General features: G+C 53.5%; 1 protein-coding gene across 3 annotated transcripts in view; it reads left to right on the top strand.

Moving 5' to 3' along the window:
- The window catches only part of FGF12 (fibroblast growth factor 12), a 212,880-nt gene that overhangs the window by 82,920 nt on the left and 103,161 nt on the right, over positions 1 to 26,799 (top strand). For 2 of the 3 annotated variants that reach the window (XM_019532922.1, XM_019532923.1), the window contains exon 2: positions 21,471 to 21,581. In XM_019532922.1, the coding sequence (XP_019388467.1) occupies positions 21,471 to 21,581 (111 nt within the window). Of the gene's footprint in view, positions 1 to 17,284; positions 17,311 to 21,470; positions 21,582 to 26,799 lie in introns of those variants that run through there. The other variant, XM_019532924.1, reaches the window with a different exon arrangement.

Below are 26,799 nucleotides of genomic sequence, written 5' to 3'. Positions count from 1 at the left end.
GGCGGCGGCCATCGCCAGCTCGCTGATCCGGCAGAAGCGGCAGGCGCGGGAGTCCAACAGCGACCGCGTGTCCGCCTCCAAGCGCCGCACCAGCCCCAGCAAGGACGGGCGCTCCCTGTGCGAGAGGCACGTGCTGGGCGTCTTCAGCAAGGTGCGCTTCTGCAGCGGCAGGAAGCGGCCGGTGCGCAGGAGACCAGGTCAGTGCCCGCGGCGGGGGCGGCGCCCCCCAGCCGGGGCATCCCCGTCCCCCGGGCCGGAGCCGCTGTGGGTGCACGTGGGCACCCCGGCCGGCCGGCCAGCCGCCTCCCCCGCGCGCGGGTTACCCCCGGGCTTTCCCCCGAGCCGCCGGGGCTTGTCGTGCTGCTCGGCCGCAGCCTTTGGCCCACAGCTGCTGTGCCGCTGCCAGAAAACCGGTGCTGAGATTGGGACCGGGGGCCCGCGAGGGTTTTAGGGGACCTCAGCAGTTGAACCCGTTTGTTACCCCCCTGGCATCGTCTCCAGGCTTCCCAGCTCTGATTTCCCCTGTAGCGACAAGGAAAGGGACAGCGAAGGGGAGGGATTGGTTAAAATCGAGGCCGCTGGATAACTAGGTCCCCCCCAGAGTTGCAGCGGGGATTTCGTTTGCTTGGAAACCTCGCGGGTGGCAACCGCACAAACACCGTCCTTGCTGTTTGGCTCCCGGCGGCTCCTCTCCTTGGCGGGGCCTCAGTTTCCCCGCGCCTGCTCTCCGTTCTTTTGTGGCCTGGAAGCAAACGCGACCCCCTTGAGAAGTGCCCGGGCACGCTGCCTGCAGCAGAGCTCCCCAGCTGTGCTCTGCTCCCCCTGCTCTCGCTGACGGTTATGGGACTCAGGAGCTTGCTGGATGGGGCCCTGAGAGCAATTCTGCCTCTTTCCCTCTCCCTCCGGAGACTGCTGTGAACCACCAGGCTCTTGCAAAAAAAAAATACAAAAAAAAGCAATGGTTTTTAGCTGAAGAACTTGTCTGGTGCTGCGGAGCACTTTCCTCCCACCTCTTAGACACACCTACCCGCACTGTGTTTGGCGAGAGTGAGTTTTCAGTAGTTCATGTGATCAGCTGTTCGTCGTCGTGTCTGTTTAATGCCCCGCACAACCGGAGATCTTCCCTGTTGACTCTCCTTTTTCTTTTTCCCTTCCTCCCCCAGCTAAAGGCAGAGTGAATTCTGCAGTGAGGTATGAGAGCTAGCTGGCAGATTCAGACCGGAGTTGTTATGGGCCTGATGTGCACACGGAGGAATTCAGTCTGTCCTCAGATCAGGACTGGGAAGAAACGGGGAGAAGCCTGCTGAGGGAGAAAGCCGTTCCCTGGTATTGTTGTCCAGAAAGAAACAAATAATTAATCTGTTGAGCGGCTGTCAGCTGCCATGATTCGCGTACCGTGGGGCTGATGCTATCTTTAGCTGGCAAAATGCTTCGGGGCTGGCCGTGCACAGATAGGGGCTTGCGAGCCGAGCTCTTTTGCTGACTTTGGGGAAAATAAAGTTGCTCAGAGAGAGGTGAGGAGAGCGTGGCCTGAACTGTCTGTAGACCTGTGAAAGGCAGCGGTGCGAGAGCAACGCCTGGTGCATGCACATCACCTTCTCCCCGTGACGGGACTGCACGTGGCGGGGGGGTTCTCCACAATTGTTTGTGGTCCTGCCAAGAAACCCCAGGGCCCTGTTGTGCAAAGTGTGGCCCCGATCTGAACGATTTTGCCCCGTCCCTTCCGTACCCCAAAGAACCGCCGCCGTGGGTCAGGCTGACGGAGCAGCGTAGCCCAACGTCCGGGTCCGACAGAGGCAGGTAGTGGGTGCTCTGGAGGAAGGGGCTAAGCAGCAGCGCACGTGTTGGGGCTGGTCCTGCTTTGAGCGGGGGCTTGGATTAGACGGGACCTCCCGAGAGCCCTTCAGCCCCCCTCGTCTATGACTTTATGTCCCTGTCGCTCCTGCTTAGAGCCTGAGGTCTCCCCCCAACTTGTGTTTGACAGCCCCCGTCATCCATCAGGCTGTAAGATCCTGCACTGAGCCTGGTTTTGGGGAAAAGCCCTTGCTCCTGGCATGGTTTGACCGGTGCAGCCATGTGAGTGAGAGTTAGATATGTTAGCGTTGTGCCGGGGGTGGGTCTCCTTCGTTAATGCATTGCTCGCTCTTGGTGGGCAAGGGGATGCGAGTTGGAAACCTTGCCCTGTTTCCTGCAGTTCACCTGGTCACATCCAACCTGACACCCGCACCTCCAGAAGTGCGTCCTTCACCCGAGAGGCCAGGGAGCCTAGCCCCTTCCCTAGCCTCTCAAGATGGTCCCTTCTGATACAGGCAGCGCGTGCTGAAGCTTACCCATCTGCAGGCTGCTCAGTCCGGGAGTAGATTATGCTGAAACAAATTATTCACTGCAGAGTTTCTCTTGTGCATAGGCAGAGATATGCAAATGAATTAACAAAAACTGGTTTGAAGGGAAGCATAGGTTGTGCAGTGACCCACGAACCCCCACAATTGCATTTAGTCACGGGTAGGTGGGCCCTGCAGCTCACAAGGTGCTAAAGGGGCTCGCAGAAATGTTCATTTGCACAGAGGGCTAAACATCCCTTGCACTAAGCAGGGAATCACAGCTACTTGCTCAGCCGTGACCTTGTTTTGCTGCTGTAGGGAGCAGCCATCTAGGACTGAGCGTGTTAACAGTGATTTGTATTAGTGTAGCATTCCAGATGAGAGGGAGATTGTTCTCCCCATTTCACAGACAGAGAAACTGAGGCACAGAGCATACAAGCGAGACAGTCAAGGCTGTAGAGTGACTGGCTTTCCTGCATGTTATTCCAGTGCAATGTCTGCAGGGTCAGGCCGTTGCTAGTGAAGTGCTAATATAGCAATAGTGACTTCAAGAAGGGTTTCGAAATGAGCTTCAAAGGGTAGAAAAAGCAACGCTGGTGGCAACGGCGGCTCCTGTGCTTTGGTTTTGGTGTGAGCAATAACTCCAAATATTTTTTCCTTCCTTTAAGTTCAAAGAAGGGAAATGGTTTTAACACATCACTAGCTATAAATAAATGACAGTAAAAATAGCCCTGTGTGTGTGTAAATAAGGCCAGATTTTGCACTGCTTTGAACTGTGGGTTGTAATTCACAGCCCATGCAAAGCGAGCGTGAAACGCTCCATTGACGTGAGCGGGGAATTTGGTCTGGTGGCACCGGACACTCGCTTTGCCTCGGATGCAAATGACAATACGAGGCCCCGGGCCTGTCGAATAGCATTCGGCACAGTCAAAATAGTCCCAAAGGAGGGAAGCGAAGGGGGTGTGCGTGCTTTCCCTGGCTGACCACAGAAAAACGAGCATTTGTTTCACTGTTCTTTCCAGTGGGCGAGACAGACCGTCCAGCGCTTTTATTATTTATCACGTGTGTGGGTTTAAGACAGGAGCACTGGGTGTGATGTTTTGTATTCTACACTGCTAAATATTTGGAGACACGAGCTGAATCCTGGTTCCTGGAGTTCATACCGCCCATTTGTATGAGTCCCTCACAACATGCTGTCAGGTTCATTAAGCGCTCTCTCTTCATGCTGCATCTTTTTGCAGCTCCTTACACTCAGGAAAGCTCTCTTACTCTGGGGTTTCAGGTCACAGACAGCACAGCTGCAAACAGTCCAAACCAGGTGCAGGTGTATTTGTATCTACGATAGCACATTTTTTATATAGATTCCTATAAAAGCATGCATGCAACATTATAAACTTAAATGTTATACATGATACTATCTTTTATATACCTAGAATATGTATATAATAGTATGCATATATAAATCTTACACATGTGAGCACACGTGTGTGCAGAGTACATGCAAGAAAGAGTGATCTATCTGTATAATCTTAGCCATGAGGTAGTGCGCTGAGCTGTTGTATGGGAGGGTTTTGTAGCATAGGTGCACGAGAGAGGCCCCTTTTATGACAGGCTGAAGGTCTGAATATCCAGGAGTGTCTCTAGCAGCCTTTTCTAGATATCTGCTACATTGACAAATGCTTGGACAGGTTAATCCTGTGCCCTTTGAACATAGGGCACCTGGTCACTCACATCCATCCCTTCCTTGCCTTTTCCCTATTTCGAGCCCGTGCAGAGTCGTGATCTAACTTCCTGGACCCCATGGCCATGATCCCCCCGCTGTCTCCGTGTTCGCGGTCCATCTCAGAGCTGTGGTGGTGGGTGGCTGTGCAGTATTTTAGGGCTTGCTCTGTCTTTGTGTAGACTCCTCCTGGGCCTTGTGTAGTGGAACAAGTGAGCTCTAGTGTGTTTTCAGCAGGAAAAGACCAAGCCCCCTTGGAAGTCCGTGTAAATTTTGTCTGAGTTGAAGCTGTCACATGCATCCATGATGTCTCAAGATGGCCATTGACTTCAATGGGATTAGCATCGGGCTTTATCCACATTCCTGCTAATCTCTCTGAGGTCTCATTTCCATAGATGCTAGTCAAGAGCTTGCAACACTGCGCGCTTTGCTCACTCTGTCCTCGATGACTGCTTTCATCTCAAAGAGAGAAAACAAATTTTGCTCTTGCGGTTGAATGCATCTTTTGCCGTCGCTGAGCGAGTGAACATTTTCTCCGTAACTGCTTTCAAGACCTGGGTTGACAGAGCCTTGGCTGGGATGATGTAGTTGGGGCTGGTCCTGCTTGGAGCAGGAGGTTGGACTAGATGTGACCCCCTGAAGTCCCTCAGCCCTCGTTTTCTGTGAGTCTGTGATTCTCAACCGTCTTCCCATGTGCTTTGTTGACAGGGGGGAAAACGTGCTGCTAAAAAAGCCAACTGCATATTTTCCCTTTAAGATGCTTTTTATTTTGAAAACTAAAGGACTGGAAATGTTATAATATACCTGTGCATAGGTATCTGTGTGCTTACAGAAGTGGGAATAGCAGGGTTTTTTCCTTGGGAAGGGAAGGCATCTAGTTCATCAAGGGATGTATTTGAAGCATTTGGTCGTATACCTAACGGGTTACAAACCTGGGCTCGGTCCCAGAGTCCTTCCTTTGTTTTCAGTGCAGGAAATGCCCGCTGAAGTTGATGGAAGTTGTTCTCCCGGAGTGAGCTCCTCAGGTTTTGGGAAGGCTGTAAGCCCATGCCTGCAGCATGCATTGAGCTACATAGGAGCTTAAGAGAGAGATGATGCCTCTCCTTTTCCTCTTTCCGTTCATAGCCAATTTGGGAAATAGTTCTGAGTGCTGCATGATTCAGCCCCTTCAAAGGCTTTGCCTCTTTTCAAAGCACTTGGCTGAGCTTTCCCAGCCACTGCATGGGGTGGTTTAGTTGAATGGGTCATGTTCTCTCAATTTTTGCAGAATAAAACATCTTGGAATAGCTATAACTCTCCATCTAACCTACGGAAGTCAGTTGCCATAGTATCTAGGTGCTGGCAGCATCGCCTGGGTGTGTAGGTGTCTGCACACCTCCCAGTTTATTGCCGAGGGTAGCCCATCCACACTCGCTCTGCTTCCTATCAGATGCTGCAGAGAGGCTGCGAGGCCAGGATGAGTGCCTTGAAATGCTGAGTTTCTTCCTTGCAAACCTACCCCCTCACCTCCACATCTCTCTCATCTCCTCCATGGTGCTCACTCTCCTGCTGAAGCTGTTGGGAGAGCACCAGGCTTTGCATCTCCCTCCCTCCGTGTCCGTCTCCTCACCCTGGAAGTCTTCCAGGCTTGGCTTGTATCAGCCACCGGCTCTGTGCTCTGCAGAGGATGGGTGGCAAGTACCAACCCACCGCGATTGCTCCAACTGGTGCAAGACGCAACAGCTGATCTGCTGAGCAGCAATGGTTGCTGCAAATGCATCACCCCAGCTGGCTACTCTGCACCAGCCTGGGACGCGTGTGCTCGAGGCCCAGAGCTCTCCGGGGAACGCGTCCCGGATCCTGGGAAGTGTCCTCCCCATCCAGGACCTCCCAAAACAGCTCTGTACATGGGACGTCGGAGCTGCCAGCCAGCTGGAGGAGATGCCCGAGGAGAGCTGCGCACATGCTTGTGGAGGTTTAGGTCTCAGGACCTGAGATGAAAAATCAGGGTACACCACCTTCCCATTCCTCCATTCGTTTCAAGTTGAAATGAGTTAATTCATCTGGTCTTTTCAACCCATCATAAGCCCCAAATCAATCCATTTCGGACTAACCAAGTTGTTTCTTCTGGCCCCAAACAAACAGCTTCTTTTACCTTTCATTATTACAGGGGGTTTTTCCCCCCTTGTTTACTACTGATACATTTTAAATGAAGATGTTTTGTTTCATTTTTTTCATATTTTTTTTTAGATTCTTTTTTCTTTCTGTTTTTCTTGCTGAAGCCATTTGCTGAACTCAGCAGGAGTCTGTGGGTAGTTTCAGTCGACTCAAAACTACTGTCTGGTGACTACGTCATTTCAGAAATATCATCCAGTGCTGCTCAGGGCATGAGGAAGACCGCAGTGGCTGGGTCTAGACTCTTAGGTTTTTACTTCCGCCAGAGCCAAGTAACAACCAAATGCAAAAACCAGTTCTTGGAGACTTAATTTTCCCCACAGACACCCATGTATGCCTAAACACCATTCCTAAACACCAGAAACTAGACCGTTTTTCTTTCCTAGAAGCTAGGGAAAAAAAGAGCAGAAGATTTACAGTCATTTTTTTTTATGTGGGCGGGTGATGAGGTTATCAACTATTTATATGAACTACCAGCGATTCAGCTGAGGCTTTACAAATCATGGAGTAAAGGTGAGGCAACAGCAGAACTGGCTCTCTGGATCTTGTCTCTGGGTGGAGGGATGGACGGGGGGAGAACGACGCGGCCCCTGGAAGAAATGGGTTTGCAGGACTTTGGTGCTCAGCGCTTCTCTGGTGGGGTCAGGGGGAGCCTGGGTGGAGCTGGAGCGGTGGGAAAGGGGTGGCTTTCTCCGGCCAGGCTAGGATGACCAGTAAGAGATGACCACAGCTCAGCTGGGACTTGGGGCGGGTCTCACCATTGAGCCTGGTTGTATGTTTGGGAGTAGCTTTGATGTCCTCCTGGAGAAGCTTCCAGCTCTAAACTTCTGTGAAGGACTTTAAGGTCTTACGGGCACCGGCTTGCTCGGGGTGGGAGATGCTGATGGTTTTGCAGGCTGCCGATCCATAGAAAATTCGGGTTGGAAGGGACATCGGGAGTTCACCTAGTCCAACCCCCTGCTCGATTTTAAGCCAGTGTCCTTGCTTCCCTGCCTTGCTCCTGAAACCCTGTGCCAGATGTGCTTCTCAGCAGCTGTAGAGGGCAAAGGGGTGGGAAGAAGGGGAAATAGAAAGGAGCCTTGAGGTGAAAGCAGATGGAAGCACACAGCATCCGTGGAGCAAGATGTGGGTTAAATCAGGGCAAGTTTATCAGAGTGCTTAGGGTCGGAAGGGACCTAAACAGATCATCAGGTCCGACCCCCAAAGTGGCATTTGACACCCCTGCATTGGCCCAGCTGGGAATCCACTGAGAATCTGGCCTCTGTTTGCAGGCAGTTTGCAGCTCAGACGGGAGCTGCACATCTGCGGGGCTGCGGGCTCCCGGGGCGGGACAGCAATCTTGGAAATCGCAAGTCAGCCAGCACCTTCCTGCTGGTCTCTTTAAAAGGCCCGGTATGGTGCTGTCCTCCTGTCCATGCTAATCGGGCTCTCAGCCCCCGTGCTGCAGTGTAATCATCTCTGTGTCAGCGTGCGGCAGGGCGTGGATGAGGCCAGCTCAGCAGCTCTGTCGCTGCACGCTTGTCCTTCCAAGATGCGTCGGCTACAGGTGGTGGAGACAGGGTGTGCAGGCTGCCAGGGCAGGGCCAGCTGCATGGGCCGGCTGGCCGGAGCCTGGACTTGGCTGGAGTGGTCGTGGGAGTGGTGACCACGTGCTGCTGTGGTCGGATGGGTGCTGGGCGGCCTCGTAAAGCGAGCTGGCATTCCCTGTGCGGGCGGTGCATCTCTCCGAGGCCGTGTCTGTTCTCCTCTTTTCAGCCCAAGTGGTTAGCTGTCACAGTAGCACACGTGTTATAAATGCCGTTGCTTCGGGGAGATCTGCGCCGTCTTAGACCTCCTTGAATCGGAGATGTGTCGCGTGAGCTTTCAGAAGCAGTGGCGGTGAAGGGAGCAGAAACACAGCATAGAGGGTGGGCGTCTGCTTGCGAAAGCTGATGCTGTGATTTCGTCCGTCAAGGTGCAGATCATCCCTGTCTTCTGCCTGGCTTCAGGCTTACCCCACTAATGGCTCCCGGCAGCGCTGGCTTGGGGGGAGACTGAGCCACGGCCACGTTCGCGGCAGCGGGGCGGGCGGCGCATGTTCCCACCTGCTCCCCGGGGCTGCCGGGCGGTCGTCGGTGCTCAGCGACACGGCCTCTGTTTGCAGCGGCCGGAGGAAGGAGCTGCACGTGGCCCGCTGCCTGATCTCGGCAGAGTCTTGAAAGCTGCCGACAGCCCGGTCCAATGCCATTAGCACCATGCTGCAGCGGTGGGTTGGTGCTGGTCGCGAGCAGTGCTCGTGCCGGGGACGCTGGCCTTCGGGTCACCCGTTCCCAGCCTGGGCCCTGCTGCTTCCATGCAGTAGCAGCTGCTTCCAGCCTTGCGAGGGGGAGGCCAGGGAGGACGGAGAGGTGCTTAGCAGCTTTGCCTGCTCTGATCCCAAGCCCTGGAAAGCTGCCTTTACATAAGCCAGTGCATGTGTTTCTTCCTGGGAGCTGTTGGTCTGTCTGCCAGGTCTCGGTGGCACCTGCCTTCCCCCTGGGCCTGCTTTCCTTGCAGCCAGAGAGCAGCGGGCTGATAAGGAAAGCCTGCTGCCAGGGCTGGCTGGACGTGCCGTGTCCACGCTTAGCTCCTCTCCCTGCGCTGCAGCAGCCTGGATGGCACTTCCCTGCCTCTGAGGTCCTTGCACTAACATGACAACGTCGTGGAAGGGCCCTACGGGTCAGAGCTGCTTGTATCTGTTCACGGGGCATGCCTACGCTGGGCGTTACGTGGGTGGTTGGCTTGGCTGGCTGCATGTAAGATTGACACAGGGGTTTGCTGCTCTTGCAGATCTTACTGGGTTGGTCAGCATGTGCTGCAGGAGGAGCTCCTGCAGCCTGTCCTGAGGGTTAAAATAGCTCTCTCACCCAGTTCTCCATCAGCGGTGGTCAGCCAAGGGCCTGTGGCATCCTCTGCACAAGCCTGGCAGTAATTATGGTAGTGCTGCCTGCATTTCAGGGGCCAAGTCATTCTCTGCCTGCTGCTTTGGGCCGCCCGAAACATCTCTGATAGGCACAGCATGCCCCGCTGGCCTGTGAGCTCCAGGACCTGGGTGCTGCTATCCAGCAGGTGCCCGGGTCCCCCCGGCTCTCAGCACCGCTGCGGCGCTTCACCCAAAGGGATGGTGCTGCTCCGTGGCTGATGAACGATACCGAAAGATGCATGATAAGCACACGCTTGCCGTTCCCGGGCCCTGACGGAAAGCTGGCACTTCCAGGGGGCAGGGGGTGGCCATGGTTATTAGAAGGGAGGGCGGGGAACAGTGAAGCACGAGGCAGCCTCCTGGCAGAGGGAGACTTAACATATTTAAGCACCTTGGCTAGAAATGAGGGAGGAAAAGAGCCAGGTCCCAGGGTTAATAGAAGCTGCTCACTTAATTTGTATTTATCTAGAGCAGCGTGCATTCGACGTCCTCCCTGTCGCCTGGTGCCTAGATCGCTGCTTTGCTTCGCGGGTCTCTTCTCCAGTACCGGGGCTGCCATAAAAGTGCATTTCCGTCACATCCCAAAGCAGAGCCGCCTGCCAGAGGTCAAGCGGTATGGGAGGATGGGGAGGGAAACCTGCCTACAAAGTGCCTGGCTATTTTTTCTTCCCCCCAAAACCTGAAAGAGGTGACAAATTAGCAGAGGGGACAGAAGCGCTTGTCTTCGAGGGGACGACTGTGGGCTGAGCGGAGCCCTCTGACTCGTGACAGCTCCGTCCTGCCCAGCTCAGGGCAAGGCCGTTGAAATCCTGTCTTGCAATTTGGGGTGACTTTGTTTCCCTGTTGAACCACGTAGCAATGACACCGGGCGTGCAGAGAGGTTTGTGTGGGGCCCCGTCCTTTTATCGGCGCACAACCTGTTGCGGGATCAGGGCCTCGGTATTTCACGTTTTAATTGCTGATCTTCAGACATACTCTCCCGTTGCCTGTTAACTGATGCCGTATCCTTGCAGGGCAGAGGGGAGAGGAAGGGCTAGCAGACGATTGCACTATAATTACCGGGGCCCAGAGAGCTTTTTTTTTTTTAATTGGGATGTTGTTCTTCTGCTTAGCTGTTGAATCTGCAGTCGTAGCTGGCAGAAGTGTGACTTTGCTTTGGTTTTCCTCAATTTCCTTCCATCCTAAATCCACCTTCTGCATTTCCACCCTCTTACAAAGGCAGCAATCTGGGCATGTCCAGTCTTTCCAAATATTGCTCTTCTTCCTTTGCAGTTAACTTGCTAAACACAATGATTGATTTTATTAGTGTTGTTACACGGTGGAAATGGGTCTGCATTATAGGAAGACAGCCAAAATATGGTACAAGCATTTCTTTGATCCCAGGCTTTATAGAATTAGCCTCTCTGTAGCCCAGGTACCACAGGGCACCCACCTTTGTTGAGAGGCTCACGTTTTGCGGGGGTCCGGATTGTTTTTTAGGTCTGTTGGTCCTGCTTGGAATAGCCATCCTAGTCAGCCAGCTGGATCCTCGCAGGTCCAGATGTGGGGCAGTGTTATGGAAGGTGTGGGGGGGTCAAAGTCCCATGCGTCTGACTCTGCCCTCAGTTTGCCTTGTTGGTGGGAATGGGCCTCTGGGACGTCAGGACCTAGTCGGGCATTGGGGTGGTTCAACAAGAATCCACCCTAAATGATGTCTTGCATGGACCTGGGCAGCATGTGGGTTTCTCTCCATGCAAACATCTTCAGCATATTGAACACTTATTCTCCCACTCACCAATCCGGGAATAAAAGTTAAAATCTCAACATTTTTCAGGAACTGAAATGACAAAATATTTTGGTTTGTGTCAGTTGAAAAAAAAAATCACTCCTGCTTTGACCTGTATTTACTGATTTATTTTTACTGGACTTTCTTAAATGTTTAAATGACCTGCTGTTTCAGAATGGGAACCCCCTTCTTTTTTGGTTTAACCGCGTTGGAGTGCAGTTTGCTGACAGTTGCTAAGCTTCATTTTCAATTTTCTTTTTTGTCGGGAGGAACCCCCCCCCCCCCAAACCCTTCCAAGCTACTCTGAAAGGTTTGGATTTAGACGAATGGGTGTTGTCTGATAGAAAAATATTTGTCAAAAAAAAGTCTCCTGGCTCTGACCAGGGCTCATTGGTGCCTCCGAGTCCCCACCTGTAAAATGGGGTAATGCTCTTTGCCCATCTTTTTTAGAAGTGCTCCCAGGGCTTCACATGATAAATGTTGCAGGCATCCTTCAGAACAAAACCCTCACAGGTGCAGGACCTGAGTCTGGCCCAGTGTTTCCATCCGGCGCACTAGGTTTGTGGACAAAAGTGGCAAGCAGTGACCAGGAGACGTGACAGATGCTCCTGGAGCCCGGTGCCCCATTTATCACGAGCCTCGGGAATGATTGGAGCCTCCCACACTCTCAGATGGCTCCGCTCAGCTCTCCTGCATCGTATTTTCCCCCTGCTTTCTCTTTTAATGATTCAGTTTGTCTGGGAGCACGAGGCCTCGTGGAAGGAGGCAGCTGCCGGTCCAGCGGAGCTGGCTGGGCTTGTTTTGCAGGCTTTCCCCATTGCGCCCGCAGTATTTCAGGCAGCCTGGATGGATGAGGAAGGGGAGAGATTTAGTGTCTGGCAGCAGCACAAATCACAGTTCAGGGCCAGAGCTCTCGTTCTGCTCGCTTTGGGATTATTTGTGGTGGCGGTGTCTCCTTTAAAGGTGGCGTTGGACCGGTCACGAGCATCTCCCCCAAAGCTTGGGCCTCGGGGAGGTGAAGTCACTGATGGACTCGCTGGTGGGAACCCCACACTTGATGCTTTGGGACAAAGTGGGACTCGGGGCTTTCTCCCTCCCTCCCTTGCAGAGATGCATGAGACCAGTCCCCCCGGTCAGCTCTGGGTGGATGGTCAGTGGTTGGAGAGGGAGGGAGAAGGAGAAATAGAGCCCCTATCGCCATGCACTAGCCAGCAAGAGAAGCAAGAGCAAAAAACATCCCTGTCGGAGCGAGAGGGCGCCTGAGGCCAGGGCTGTCCTGAATCATGGGCCGCCTGTACATGCTATGGGGTTTCATCCAGATGCGATAGTTCCCGTGGCTGTTTTATCCACTGCCAGGGATGCTCGAGGGACTCCCCGACGGCAAGGGCAGGAGGTCCCCTCCAGGCAGGGAGCCCCCGGGTTTCATCGCATCCCACCGCTTGCATTAGCCGCTTGCTAATGCTGAGCGAGGTCCTGCTGTGATTTCATGTCATGCATAATGGCGGTGCCAGGCGCCACCCTGTAGTTAGGGATTTGCGGTGCGCGATGGTAAATACAGGTGTACGGCCAGGGCCTTCTCCATCAGAGTCATTTTCCTGTTAGAATAAATTGGCAGGTGGCTGCAGTAATCGCCGCAAGACGAAGCCGGCTGGGCCTGCAACTCCGCCTTGCAGAGTTCAGCCGCCTGATGCCTCCCGCCGCGCTTCTCCGGCGGCCTTGTGCTAGCAGCACTCAGTCGCTCTGTTTGTACCCACGGGCAGCTCTAGGGTTTTGGAAAAAGCGGGTGCAGACGCTGAGCTGCATCATCACGTGGGAAGCAAGGCAGATTTTACTGTAGCTAAAAATAAACTAGAAGCTTTACTAATGCGCTAGGGGCTATATGGAAGCAAAACCAAATAGGACTGCATTTCAGTGAGTTAAAAACCATCTGCAGGGCTGTGAAATAGGAGCTTCATGACCATGAGCAGCCCACAGCAGGGCACAACACCGGCGAGCTTGATTGGTGGAATATCAGGACGGTTAAAAAGGAGAGATGGTCGCTGTGGAGTCAAGAGTTTAGCAGGAATTGGGTAGATGACAATGAGCCAGGAAGTCAAGTGACTCCCTCATTGCTACCTACCTGGCAATGCTGCTGTCACTGCTGGGCAGTTGGTTTGAAACTTTGGTGGAGCAGGAATCAAAGAGGGGGCAAGTGGACCCCCCCAGATCCACCCTGGTTTGTACCTATCGCTCTGTCCCACATGCAGACCACGTGCAGGCGGGGACGTGGATGCCCCCCGGCCTGCGTTCCAGGTATCCGCTTGCCACGTCCTCCCCCCACCCTTGCACTGACGGGTCTGGATACCCATATGAGCATGAGGACCCACTGAAGGCACCAGTCTCGTCAAGTGTTGCAGTGTAAGCAGCTGGAGGGTTCACCCCTGCAAGGTGCTGGGTGGGCGCAGGCGGTCTGTGCTGCAAACCTGTGCCCATCTCATCGTCCCTTCCCCACCCTGGCCCGTTCCAGAGCACTTTGGGTACTGGAACATGCTGGGACTTTATCCACCTGCTTTCCCTACCAGCGAGGGGTAGGAGCCCCCTTTTCCTCCAGACAAACCCATGGGGTCAGAAATCCTCTGCAGTCCTGTCAGTCCTCTGCTAGGGTCTGGGGGATCTTCCCCTCTGCCCTCAGCCACTTCGTTGCATCCGAGCAGGTGGGAGGATGGGTTTCCTCTCCCCGCGGAGGTGCAGGTGTGGGGTTCAGCATCAGCCCTCAGCCCTACTTGCTGCCCATCAGGTTTAGGTGTTCCCAGCAGTGCAAATACCACTGCTTTGCTTGGGGTGAGCAATAGCACAGCCCAGTAGGCCGGGGGGGCTGGGACCAAATCAATCCCTTGCTCCTTTGGAGGTGCACATTTGGGCAGGTGAAGCGCACGGTTGCCCGGACCTCGCGGTTCCCGGGCAAAGCGAGAGCCCTTGTCTTGCCTCTGCATTTCCTCCTCTGTCTCTGTGCCTGTCACCATATGAATCTGCATGGAGCCACGCTGATGGATTTTCCTGCTGAGCTAATATAACCCTTCGTTAACGCTGTTGTTTTAAACCAGCATTTCCCTTGCCCTTCCCTGTCTGTGTGTGTTTAGCTGCTAAGTCGCTAAGCCAGCATTGTGGGTGCCTCATTTTTTTAGGAGCCAGGAATTGCAGTTTCTGCCGTGGCCCTCAGAACGGGGAGTTAATTTAAGTAAATTAGGAGCCGTTTACGCTCCGGCTCGAAGGGAGCCCAGAGCCGGCTGGGTGAATCATAAATCAACTCCCCGTCATGACAGTTGCAGCCTAAACAGAAGAAAATAAGAATAATGAAATGTGGATGCTCCGGACTCAAACATGCAATTGCCACAAGTTAATGTTGAGCAAACATTGCGGCTGTGCAGTGCAGACCAGGCGTGGCGGCATTTGTGGGCCCAGTCTCAGCACTCGGAGGACGCTCAGGGCTGCGCTCTCCCCTCGGCTCAGCCACGGAGCCGGGTCGCCGTTCCTTGCAGGCGCCAGGAAAGAGTATTTCAAGTTCGGCGCCTGTTAGTACCGCGGCATGGTCCCCTCGGGTCCAACCGGGCAGTGGCTCTGAGTGAGTTGTCTGGGAGCAAACAGATGGGGGGAAAAGTGAAGTTTCCTGTGCACAGTGCATCTCCTCTCCCACCTGGGCGTGAGGTGGCTGCCTGCGCTCGTGCAGAAGCTCACGGTGGTCGTGCATGGAAAAGCAAAGACAGAGAGGCTTCCCAGGTTGGGACCCAACCCATGCGAAGCCCCTTGTGCCAGCCAGGGACTGCTTCACCCATCCTTGGATCGCAGGCAGCTTGGGGGCAGGGGTTAGCCATGGGTCTCCCATAGGGATGGTTTAGGTGTAGGCATCGCCTGTGCATTGTCACGGCCCCTTGGACTCAACGGTTCAAGTCCCAGGAAAGCCCCTTATCCTTTCCAGGTGGAAATACATTTGGGGCCCCTAAGTAATCCAGAGCCTTGCTTTCCCTGCTCCCAGGTCAGGGTGTTAGCCTGTGTCAAACGCAGATCTCTGAACTGGGGGCTCCTGGCAGGCTGTTCCCTGCGACAGATTCACACCCGGAGCTCTGTGCTAACACCTGGCGTCACAGAAAACACCCATCAAGGTGCATCTTGTGCTTGGGAGGACTGGGATGAGCAGTGACGGGCAGTGAAGTGATGTTCCTAATGCCAGGATTCATTCTACTGCACATGGGCACATATGCATCTGAGCTGCAATTTTGGGGATGACTTTAGGTTGGGATTAGCTGCCAGTTTATGGGTTTTGCTATAGGGTGATGTAGCTGAAAACTCTCCTTTCCCGTGAATGTCGCTGTCTTTGCACTGCTGTCATGTGCAGCCCCTCACTCCTAACTGGGTAAAGCAGTGAGGGGCTGCACACACCAGCAGTGCGAAGACAAAGATGGATCCAGTGGTGTTGTTCAGAAAAGGGGTTTCTTCCCTGGGAGGGATTCACTTTCTCTCCCCCGCTGTGCTGTGTGCCAGTAGATGATCTCCTTTCCCCAGATGGCTGCCTCCCAGTTGGGATATGTGTACGTGAGCCCATTCCCCTGGCTTTGGTGGGACTCTGCCCTTTACGAGCAGGGTGAGGTGCTAGCAAGTGCCTCCGGGTCCATCCTGTTGTTGGCAAAGGCCACGGGGATGACAGGCATGACAGGGATGCGGTCCCCGATAACAGGATCCCTGGCAGCTGCTGATGGATAGGGTGGCTCGTGGCCTGAGCTGGATAATGTGAGCAAGGCCTGGGAGTGGCAGAGGGGATATAGGCCAGAGTATGGCCGGGGGAGCTGGAGACACCAGGTTGGGCGTGGGGCAGCACCTACCTGGGAGTGGAGGCAGGAGCAATGGTCAGTGCACGCAGCTGGGGCAGTGGCTGGCCCCAGAAGGCCCTGCAGGTGTCAGTGGGGTCTGGTGAATTGGGCGTGGGGTTGCTCTTCAGGCGCTGTTGTTAGCTCTGCCACTGACCTGCAGCGGGGGCCTTGGTCAAGTCACTTGACCTAGTTGCAAGCCTGTTTTCCGTTTCCACCCTTTGTCTCTTGCTTCGAAACGGTGAGCTGGCTGGAGCGGGAGCTGCCTCTCACCACGGGTGTGAGCAGCATCCAGCACAGCAGAGCCCCGATCTTGGCGGGTGGCGCTGAAACACAAACCACGCGTAGTGCTAACAGTGCCTCTGTCAGCTGGATGGGGCCTCATGCATTAGGTTTACCCTCTGAAATGCCTCTGTCATCCAGGATTATTGCTCAGCTATTGCCTCTTGCAGTTTCCAGGCTCCCAGTCCCTCCGCAGCCCGGCCCTCTCACCTCGCAGTAGTACGTCGTCCCAGCTGTGCTGCAGTCCAGGCCTCTCTGTGGCCTCTTCCTTGCCACCCTCTGCATTTCTCAACCCCAAATCAATACAGGGAAATGAGGGAAGAGAAGTGCCTGTAAATACCTTCCCTTTGAAGCACTGGGATGTTTATTCTGGGGACCAGGAGTGATTGTGGAGCGTGTTGTGTCCGTATCCGTCCCGTTCCAGGGTTACAGAGAAAAAGGGAGAAATAAAAAGGAAGGGGGAAGTAAAAGCTTTCCGTAAGAGGACAGGCTGTTGCTCCAAAGCAAGGGTGCTCTTGCTTTCAGAAGAGGGAGCACTGGAAACCCTCTCCAGGGTATAAAATAGGAGGGTCAGTCTGTGTTTGAGCCCTGCTGGAGGGACACTCTGCAGTAAAGGAGTGCTTCTGGTATGGTTTGCGCTTGGCTTTTTCCCCCCCCTCTTCCTTTAGCAGTTATTTCTTTTATTGATCTGAGTCTGCTTGAAGGAGCTGGACACCCCCAGGGGTGTTGTGTTGATGGCTGATAGCGCCCTTTTTATTCTGCCGTTGTCAGCACGGCAAGGGTTACTCGCTGGCAGGGCTGCTTGGGAGCCGTGCTTTGTGCCCCTGCTCGTGTTAATGTGTTGTCTGGTGCGTCGGTGGCCTCTTCCTCTGATTTATCCAGACACCCCCCGCCGCCACCACCTGAGCTGATCAGAAGGTCTGTTGTCTTGTGATGGATTTTCCCCAAGCTAATCGAGTCTGTCCTGGAAAAGGAAGGGGCATGTGCCCTGGAGAAGGCTGCAGGACAGTTACCTTCTCAGTCTCCGGGGCTGACACCAAAATATATGGCCGAGTCCAGGCTGGCAGAACGAGGGAGTCTCTTAAAAACAAGTGTGGCATTTCGCCTCCGGGGCAGCAGAGGAAATGTGGTCTCGGTTGCTAGTCACTGCGTGCACTCGGTGTTCGGTGAGCTTTGCCAAACAGGTTTTAGGCTGCTGCCCCTGCCCTTACAGCTGTCTCAGCAGCTGGGTGGAGTTGGCAGTGCTCGGGGAGCCTGGCTGCCTGTGCTGACCTGAGCGGCACCAGGTCCGTGGTCAGACACCAGCTGTCCATCCTGGGGTCCCAGTCTCTCACCGGGGGGAGCGACGAACCGCAAGCTGATTGCTAAAGGCGGGAGGGGGGATGCAGGGGTCAGGCCCTGCCTTGTTCCATGCAGCTGACACGGCTCCGGCGTGCAGACAGCTCTCAAGCAGTGACCGGGAGATGTGAGAGATGCTTGTGGAGCTGTCCTGAGAAAATAGGAGGCTGTTGCTTGTGTGCAGATCTGCATGCTCAGAGGTGGGATATTCAGTTCCTGGAAACATCCAGCTGTCTGGGCACTCTCGTCCTTGTCCAGGCTACCCTACCTCCTGCTAGGTCAGGGCTCCGGGGTGCCTCCTCCTTCCCCCCTGAAACCCAAAACCTGCAGCCTGGAACGCAAAGTGACAGGCACAGCATCCTTGTCAGGCTGTATTAGGGTCCAGAGAAACCTGGCAGTTATTTCCAGATGTAGCTTAGGGGTTTTTGCCAGTTTGTCTCCCTCTGAGCGTGGCTTGGGATGTGGGACAGACCCCAGCACGTTAGCACAGCTTCATCCGATGGGAATCCAACGAAGAGCCGCACAGTCCCGGCCGGTCGTCAGCTCGGGTGTTTTCCAGGCTTGCTGTGGCCTGTTGAAACGGCTCATCCTTGTTGAACCAGAGCAGATCGAGTGTCTGTCAGATGTGTAAGAAGACGGGGGAAACCAGGGGAGCTGATCTCTGGCTTGATTGCAGCGGGCTCCAGTCCCGACAAGACAACAGTGTCTGCCTTTGCATTGCTGAGATCTGGAGTGTGCGGTGGCCTGGGGGCGTCCCTCCCGTAAGGGCTTCAAACACAGTGCCCGGCAGGCTTCGTTACTGAATAGTTTCTTCACTGAAGCGTGTTTTGCTCTCTACCCCCTTCTGCTGAGGACCCAATTCCCACTCCCCCCCACATTTGCTAGGTTGCTGTACAGCAGCTGTGTACAGACATTCAAACCCCCGAGGTGGCATCGATCGAACTTTCTCTAAGCTGCAAAGACCAGATCGGGAATGACAAAACTCACGGTCTCCCATCATTTGGGGGGGTGCAGGGATGCTTGCATTGGCCGAGGCCGGCAGGATGGGGGTGCTCCCATGCACTTCCCAGCATGCCGGGCGCTGCTGAAGACAGCGGATCAGCAGGCCAAACCTGATTGGCGGCTGAGCACGTGCCCCATGGGGAGCTCTGACAGCCCAGGTAGAGCAGACAAGCATGGGATGAGGCTAGCCCGTCCGCCCTGCAAAGTGAGGTTGGTGGAGGAGCCGCAAAGGCATCTGGGATGCTGGAGGACTGCGGCCTCACTTGAGTCAGGAGGGGATCTGGCACAAAAGTCTGATTGGCTGGTCTGATCCAAACCGATTAAATCTGATGCTACGTCTACCCAGGTCTATCTGACACGAGGCTCCGCCAGTTTTCAACCGGTCTGTGCGCGCTGAACTTCTGTGGCAGGTTTAGATCGTTTTCCAGTCACTTCTACCGGTTGATGCGTAACGTGTGTACCTAGCCATGTGGCCTGGAGAAGGAAGGAAGGAGGAGAGTGGGTGGCACTGACCTCCTATCCAACCCCCTAGGCTTGAGTTGCTGTCCTCAGTTGAGGGGGAGCCAGGCCAGTTTTCTTCTGGAAGAATTTGATCGCACTCTCCTGGGGGAATGCTTGAACAGGGGGCCACAGAAAGTTCGGTGGCGGGGGGGCTTGGACTCTGCCCCGGGGGACAGCAGCTTTGTGTGAAGTGGCTTGGAGACAGAAAGCAGGAACAAGTCTCAGTCCAGCCCGTTCGGGCCCACGGCTTGGCATCAAATGCTTGGGTTCCTGCCTGTGGTCTGGGCAAGGTTTACATGTGCCACGTGGAACAGAAACAGGTGAGAGCACCTCCCCAGGTTTCCAGTGCTCTCCTCGGGAGTGGGAGATGGGGTTTAAATTCCCTCTGGCAGTGGGAGGGGTTGGATTTAGGACTTCTGCAGTCTGTTGAAGGGGCTTCTGGGTTAATTCGGTGGGGTGGCAGTGCTTACTGTGGCTCTCAACCCTCGTAGATGCAAGGGCATTGTTACACATGCTCCTGGGGGTGCTTTAATTAGAGTGATTTCAAGAGCCGCTGTAATTAGTGCACCTGGAGCGTCACATGTATCAGTGTGCTTGCACTGAAAAAAGGCAGGAAGGGTGCTTTAACTAAAGCTCGTTGAGCCCTTGCTGCCATTTTTCAGTGCAGGGATGCTGATACACGTGATGCTGGAGCGCAGAAAGGACCATGCCCCAGCAGACTCAATTAATCTGCGAGTAAATGCAGTGCATCGGGGCGGCCTCGCTGCAGGCGTATAGGCATCCACGATGCTGGCCATGCTGTTAGGAGTTGAGTGCTCCCAGTCATATCAGGCTCTGCCAGCACGGGGTGGTCCAGTGAGCAGTTTGCCAGGACGCCTGTCCGTGCTCCTACTCCTGACGACCTCGTGAGGGTAAAGAGAGCGCAGGCTTGCATTCCTACTACCAAAAGCTCGGCCAGGTTTATTGCCTCCAGCTGGGTTGTCCATGTCCAGCTTCTGAGCAGCCAGGGGCTAAATGTCCTGCATTGAAGGGGCATGACTCCCTCTCCCCAGCTGCACCCCCATTTTTGTCGTAAGCAGCTAGGCCTGGCAGATACCTGAAATGAGGTTGGATCATGACAAGGATGCCTTTCTTTTTGAAGTGTAGAAGTGTTTTGTTTTTAATTCTCCCTAAATTTGCAAGGTGCTGACACAGTGGAAACCTGTCGCACGGTCCCTGCGGTGTTCTCTCTGCAGCTCGGGGAGCACTGCCGTTTTGCAAGACGTGTACGGCCTGGTGACAAACGGTTGGAGACGGGGACTCCTAGGGAGGACTCGCTGCTGCCCGATGTGACCAGAGCCCTGCCGTTGTGATGGTTTATTAAACAATCTGACTCGAGGCGTCAAAGCCATGAAACGGAGCACACTCGGGTGTACGCTGCACTGGATATTTTCCTGTCCATTGAGCCAACAGTAACGAGCTGTTATTTATTTACTGTTGGTTTGTGGTCAGAGAGATCTCTGACCTGTCAGTGCTGTTTGCTCCGAGCTACAGTGAGTTTATGCACCTATGAGTACTACTTTATAGGAGCAGCGTCTGCCACACATAGTAGAGCTGCTTAATAAGTAGCATCTCTTTTTCCAGTCCATCTGCACTGGGCCCAATCACTTCCAGATGGGCTCCGTGTAACACCCTGAATCTCTGAGCAATTTAAAAATCATCCCGCTTACAGAAGTATTTCCATCTTCCCTTTCCCCCAGGCCTAGAAAGGGCATTTCTCCCTACTTCTGCATGGGTCTGAGATCATGGATGGGTGAGAGTCAGCTACGGTGTGAAGTCCTTCATCCCCAAAGCCATCAGGGCTAGTGATGGGAAAGGGAGACTATCCCCCCTGCTGATAGAAGCCAGGGCCATGTATTGCACCGGGAAGGGAGTTCAATCGGCCTTTTGAAATGGTGGCACATCTAGGTACACACCTGTGCTTTGCTTGTTTGCAGCTACTTTCCGTTTTCTTCCCTCCCTGAGTCTTGCCCGGTTGGTCCCCTTGCACCCTCCGTGCCATGGTCCTTGCACGGGACCTGGCACCTGCTCATCAGTGCTGCCACGTGGCACTGCCACTTAGCTGGCCACAGCGTTGCATCCACCTGGCATCAGTTCTTGCGGCTCAGGAAGCGGCTTGCACCGAGCAACATGTTGCTAGCAGGACCGCACAAGGAAAAGCCCTGCTAGTGTACATGTCTCTATTAAATGAGCAGGATTTCCAGAATACATCGTGGGCAGTCTAAAGATCTTGTTGTCCTTGCAATAAAGCAAATGTATAAAGCAAAGGCTTGATAGCAGTTTGCTTGGGACCAGAAAGTTGCAAGAAGGCAGCGGTGCCAAGCAAACTGCTACCAAACCGCTGCTTTATACTGCACCAACAATATTGTCTGTTTACCAGCTCTCTGCTTCAAACGCCCCGTACGTCTGGTTTACAATCCACTTTGGAAGGAGTCCCAGGAAAGTATCTGATCTCCTAACTACCAGCTTATTTACTCGGGGGGGTTATGTTGGCCGAGCAGCTTGTCTTTTCTGACTTACCGCGTCTTGTGAACATCACATAATTATTATCTTTTGATTTTTGCAGAACCCCAGCTGAAAGGAATCGTGACAAGGTTATTCAGCCAGCAGGAGTTCTTCCTGCAGATGCACCCAGATGGTACGATTGATGGGACCAAGGACGAAAACAGTGACTACAGTAAGAAAAATTAGCCCCCTTTTTTTGGTAACGCGCCTATAAATCAGATGCATCACCTAGTGGGTCTTGCTTGTTAAACTTCATCTACGAAAGATCAAATGAGGAAGTGGCCAGCTGGTTTCCATGCAGTTTATTTTCAATGATGCTTTCCCTTTAAATCTCTCCTGTATCACTTGTGCACGTTCCCTGCTTCTTTTTCCCCCCCCAATGTTGCAGTTCCTGTTTGGGGTGGGGAGGAGAATAAAGCCCTTGCTGGGGTAGAAATGAGCTCTTCATGCATGTAACAGACATGTGGAGGATTGTCTCCATCCCCATGTAAGAGGAAAATAATCTTTAGCAAAAATAACTGAAAAGGTCGCTAGGCCTCCAGACCTCGAGATTGGCAGCATGCACAAAGCAAAGCTGCATCCAGTGTTGGATGCTGTCTGTTTGTGCCAGCTGCAGGGGCAGCGAAGGAGCAATCTGGCTCCCAAATGCCATCAGCAAGCGGCTGATTCGTGTCATCCAGAGGGGCGTACACAGATAGGATGGGCTAGCGAGCAGCAGAGTAAGATGCCTGTTTAATTCCGCAAGGCAGCTAGCTCCCTGCGGGCTCTCGGGGCGCTCCAGTGCACCGGCTTCTTGCTGTTGCAAGAAATGCCACCAAACTTTTTTTCTTGTTCCCTGAGAAGCGCCCGGTGCCCTGAGCTCCTGCCGAGATGGTCACGGAGGAGATGTAAATCTTCTCTAAGCAACATCTCAGCCCCACGGGCTCTGTGCGCAACCCAGGAGTCCTGCAGGTTAAACAACAGGCCATTATTTTTGCTCCTGCTAATGGCAGCTGCCAGGGGAGGATGGAGCCCGTCACTTCAGCTCACCCATTATCGGTCTGAAACCCTCAGCATGACTAAGAAAGGGGTGTCCTCCAAGGCTGCAGGATAGTCATGAACAGAGGTCAGGCGTGGTGGCAGGGCCAGTAAAGCTAACATCCAGTCCCTCTCATGAGAAGGGATAAGGAAATGCATTGAGCCTCAGTCGGGCAGATTCCCAGGGGACCCCATGGAAAGCTTCCTTTTCTGCAAGGCATGCAGGACTTGGGGTGCTGGCTCTGCCTGCCGAGACAGCCCATGCAGAGGACAAGGGGGCAATCAGACCGATGCACGCCTGGAGCACACGTGTGCTGCGCGGCACCGTCCGCAGGGCCAGGTCGCAGTGACGGGAGCGCCGCGTCCCAGACAAGTGCGGCAATTACTCCGCTCTAATTAGCAGAGGCGAGGGCACAGCTGGAGGCCTGCACGTGGGTTACGGCTCCATTAAAAACAACGCAGACAGATGGAGGAGCTTGTGCAGGACAGGTGTGCAGATAGGAGGTTTGCAAAGCCGCCCTCACTGAAGCGGTAGGAGAGGCTGTTGTTAGTAGACGCAGCCGCTCCACCCAGAAGGGGAAAGCCCCATGTGTCTCTGTTGCAACTAGACTTTAGCTTGTGGTAGACCATAAGCTTCCAATTCGTATGCGAGTAGGAGGAGAAAAAAGCAATGGGGTCCCTAGTTTTGCTGCGGAGTACGAGCCTCCGTTCTTCTGAGCCTGGCCCTGTACCCCTCACTCAGTCGAATCCCTACTCGGGGGGGTCTGCTTGAGCCAGGAAAGACTGCCGGATCGGGCCCGGTGCCTTATAAGAAAGCTGGAGGCAATGGGACACTTTCAGGCTGCAGAGACGCGTTCTCGGGGGAGGCCTGCGTGTTGTCTCACTCAGCCGCTGCAGGAGAGGACGGGGATCAATTATTCTTACCTCTCCGTGAAGATGAATGGGCAAGAAAATGATGGGTTTGAATTGAAGTAGAGATTAACGTGGGGGGAAAGCATAGAAAAATGAAAGGCAAGACGCATCTTACAATGGATCGAGCTGGCAAGGGGGGGCTGCCGGACAGGGAAGGGTGGAAGCATCAACCTCAGTGTGCAGGTGTCTGCAGTGCTCGAACGCTGACAGCCGGCAATGACTCGCGCGGAGTTGGTTGGAGAATCGCTCTCTCTCCCTGCCTTTTCCGACCAGCTCCTGGCCAAACATGGAAAGGCCCTTGGAGAAAGAGGCTCAGCTCAGAAACGATCGCTGGTTTGGGATGCCCGGTTTGAGACATCCTGGACCGGATCTCAAAAGGGCCAGGCACCTGCAAGCTCCCTTGGGAGACAGCGGGAAATGCGAGCGTCCAGGAGTCGTGAACCGACAGCCCTTGGGAAGTCGTGGCTATTCCTTAAACTCTGGGTCCTCGGGTCACTGGTCTGGCTTGGACTGAGAGCTGTTTCCCAAACCACTTCAAGGTATCTCCACATGTTCCTATCACAAGTTTTCATGAACCAAAAAGTGTTCAAATGATTTGGATCCGTATGCCTGGCGTTTTGTTTCAATCCAAACCCTTTTCTGTTTTGTGTGGGGCTTTCTTTTACTATAATTACTGTAAGTTCAGTTTTTGAAAAGGCCTTTGGATAAGAATGAGGCTCTTTCCCTTTTGAAGATGCTCAGACTCAAACCTTTCAACAATTTGAAAAGGTTTTTCAATTTTTTTCTTTTTTTTCAGTCAAAAAAAAAAAAAGGAGGGGGTCAGTCTGGATTTTTCCCTGCACGTTGTTCTGGGCTTCCAGAATCAGCATTTTTTGCTGGAAATCATTTCACTGGGAAATTCCCAGCCAGCTGCTTTGGGACTCGGGGCAGGGTGAAATCCAGCCGGTCGGGGGAAGAGCAAACATCCGTGTCCTCGGGCAAACTGCGGGTAGCTCACGACCGTGGTGATGCAGGGGCACACTCCAAAACCTTTTTGACTCGCCTGCCATGTCCACGCCGGGTCTAATTTAAATAAGCCAACAGATTTAAATATATAATGGGACACCGCGTCCCTTACATCACAGCTTTGCATTCTGTTAGTGGTCCACTGATTATTCAAATGAACATTAAGAAAGGAAGCTTAATTTTCATGGAATATATTATGTTGGTTTACTCTGGAAAGATAAACATTTTCAGATGAGACCAGCCCCAGGTCCCGTAGCTGGGCCTGATGTAAGTACAACTTTTTTTTAATGGAAATCCAGTAATTTAAGTAAGAGGAACAGCTAATATTTAAGCAATTTTAAAACGTATTATCTAGCTGGTGCCCACAGTGTGTCTGTTTTTGGGAAGCTCCTGAATTTTTCTTCTTAAAACCAGCATGAAGCCAGGATCTCATGACGATTAGCAAGGCACGCAGCCAGCAAAGCAGTGCTGGGTATGGCCTTTTGCCTTTGCCGTCCCGTGCCGTTAGAAGTGACATGGTTGGGATACAAACTGAGAGAGATTCTGGTCCTATTTACACAGGGGTGAATATTTGGGCCCGGCTCATGACAGTGGATTCATTATTTTTCTTACTGACACGCCAGTGTAAGCCCTCTGGGAAGTTCTCTGCTTTGCTGCTATCCCGTGTTCCCAGGGACACGTTTCTCAGCTGGTGTAAGATATTGTCACTCCTCTGGGTTGGCCACTCCAATTAAAACCAGGATAAGATCAGCTTGATGGCTGGGGACAGCTGAGCAAAGAAACAGCATCTGATAGTGCGGGATTTGGTGGGACAAGGCACGACAGGAGCTGGAGTGGGGCCGGCTCACCCTGGGAGGAAGAGGCCGTTCCCCCGCAGGCGTTTGACCGGCGCAACAAGCGGTGGTAAATCCCCGTTCAGGCACGGTTTATTTTTGAATGAGGTGAGGCGTCTTTTGCGGGGTTCGTTCATCTGCTTGCTTTGCTTTGCTCGGTGTTCGCTTTGCTTTTTAAGAAAAGATTGTACCCCAGCTTCGGGGCGCCGTGGCCGGAGGGTTGTGGATTCCCTCTGCCGTGGTCGTCCCCGGTTCGTTCCCTTCTTCCAGGGACCGCCGTGGACTCCTCCTAATACCTGCTGCTTTGCATTAAGGGGGACGGATGTCGTCTGACCTGATGCAGCGGACTGGGGGTGCGTTGTGGGGCAGGATCCGCTGTGGTATAGGGGATCCCTTTGCACAGGCATGTGTTTGACTCTGTGTTTGTGGTCAAATGGCTCAGCAAATTTGGGGTCAAGAAGGAGGTTTTCTGCCCAGGCGAGGCAGTCAGGGACCTGGTGGGGAGGGGGGATCAGGCCCTGCGGGGAGCCTCAGCCCACTCTGCAGCCTCAGGCTTGGGGCCTTGGCTGGGGCACGCGGCGGTTTAGTGCCCTGAAGGCCGACGTGCTGTGGTCTGGCTAAAGCCAGGGGGCTTGGATGGGGCGGCGGGTGACGTGTTTCATAACGATGCTCTGCAGGCTGTCAGTCAGACGAGATGGCCCCGTGGTCCCTCCCGGACTTATCCTCTGGGACTGGGCTGGGCTGAAGATAGCGGGCTGGGCTGACTTCATGGATTTCATTGACGTTAGGGCTGGAAGGGACCTTGAAGATCATCGAGTCCGGCCCCCCGCCCCAGGGGCAGGAGGTCAGCATCGTTATTGCGTGCGTCTCAGTAGCTGCTCCGTGGACTTCCCTGGACCTGCCCCAAGGGAAGACTCGGGGCCAGCGCTTGCAGCGGGGAAGCTCCCCAAATGCCGTCTGTTGGCCCGAGGTGAGATCTGTGATTTCAGGTTCTTGTTCTGGGCTGATCCTGAAACTTAGAAATGCCCTTGTTTCATCTGGCATTGGATGCCGAGCTGCGCAAGCAACTTGTGATTTTTGTGTGGTTTTATTTGGACGTTTTATTATCCATTTTAATGCTTAATAAGTGAAGAGAAGGTCTGTTTTGATTCAGGTCTCCTGCAACACTTTGGACCCCATACAAAACATTGAATTTGCTTTTGGCTTTCCTTTAAAATCCAGGGTATGTGAATTTGTGGGCTCTTATTTCATTTGGAAACAAGTTGCTGTTTCCAAACAAAATAGAAAAACAAGTCTTTGGCTTAAAATGTCAAAATAAGCCTGTCTGAACGCTTTATTTGTATGTTTTTATTTATTTTTGGCTGGATTCCACGGATGCCGAGAGAGGTAGCTTGCGTGTTAGTCGGAAGCCAGTCAGAAGGCAGGGTGGATACGCCTGTAGAGACCTATAACCTCTGTAGGTTACCTAAATGATCTAGATCTGAGATATAGATATATCTATATATAAAAAGTATAGATATCTATATATGTATAAGTATCTATACCTATACATCTAAATATGGGGGGGGGTGCACGTGTATATGTATCTATATATAAAAAGTATAGATATCTGTACATCTATAG

The sequence above is a fragment of the Crocodylus porosus genome, unplaced genomic scaffold (genome assembly GCF_001723895.1).
Source record: "Crocodylus porosus isolate Cpor-Errol unplaced genomic scaffold, CroPor_comp1, whole genome shotgun sequence".
NCBI classification, from domain to species: domain Eukaryota; kingdom Metazoa; phylum Chordata; order Crocodylia; family Crocodylidae; genus Crocodylus; species Crocodylus porosus.
This window is presented reverse-complemented; position numbering and strand designations above follow the sequence as displayed.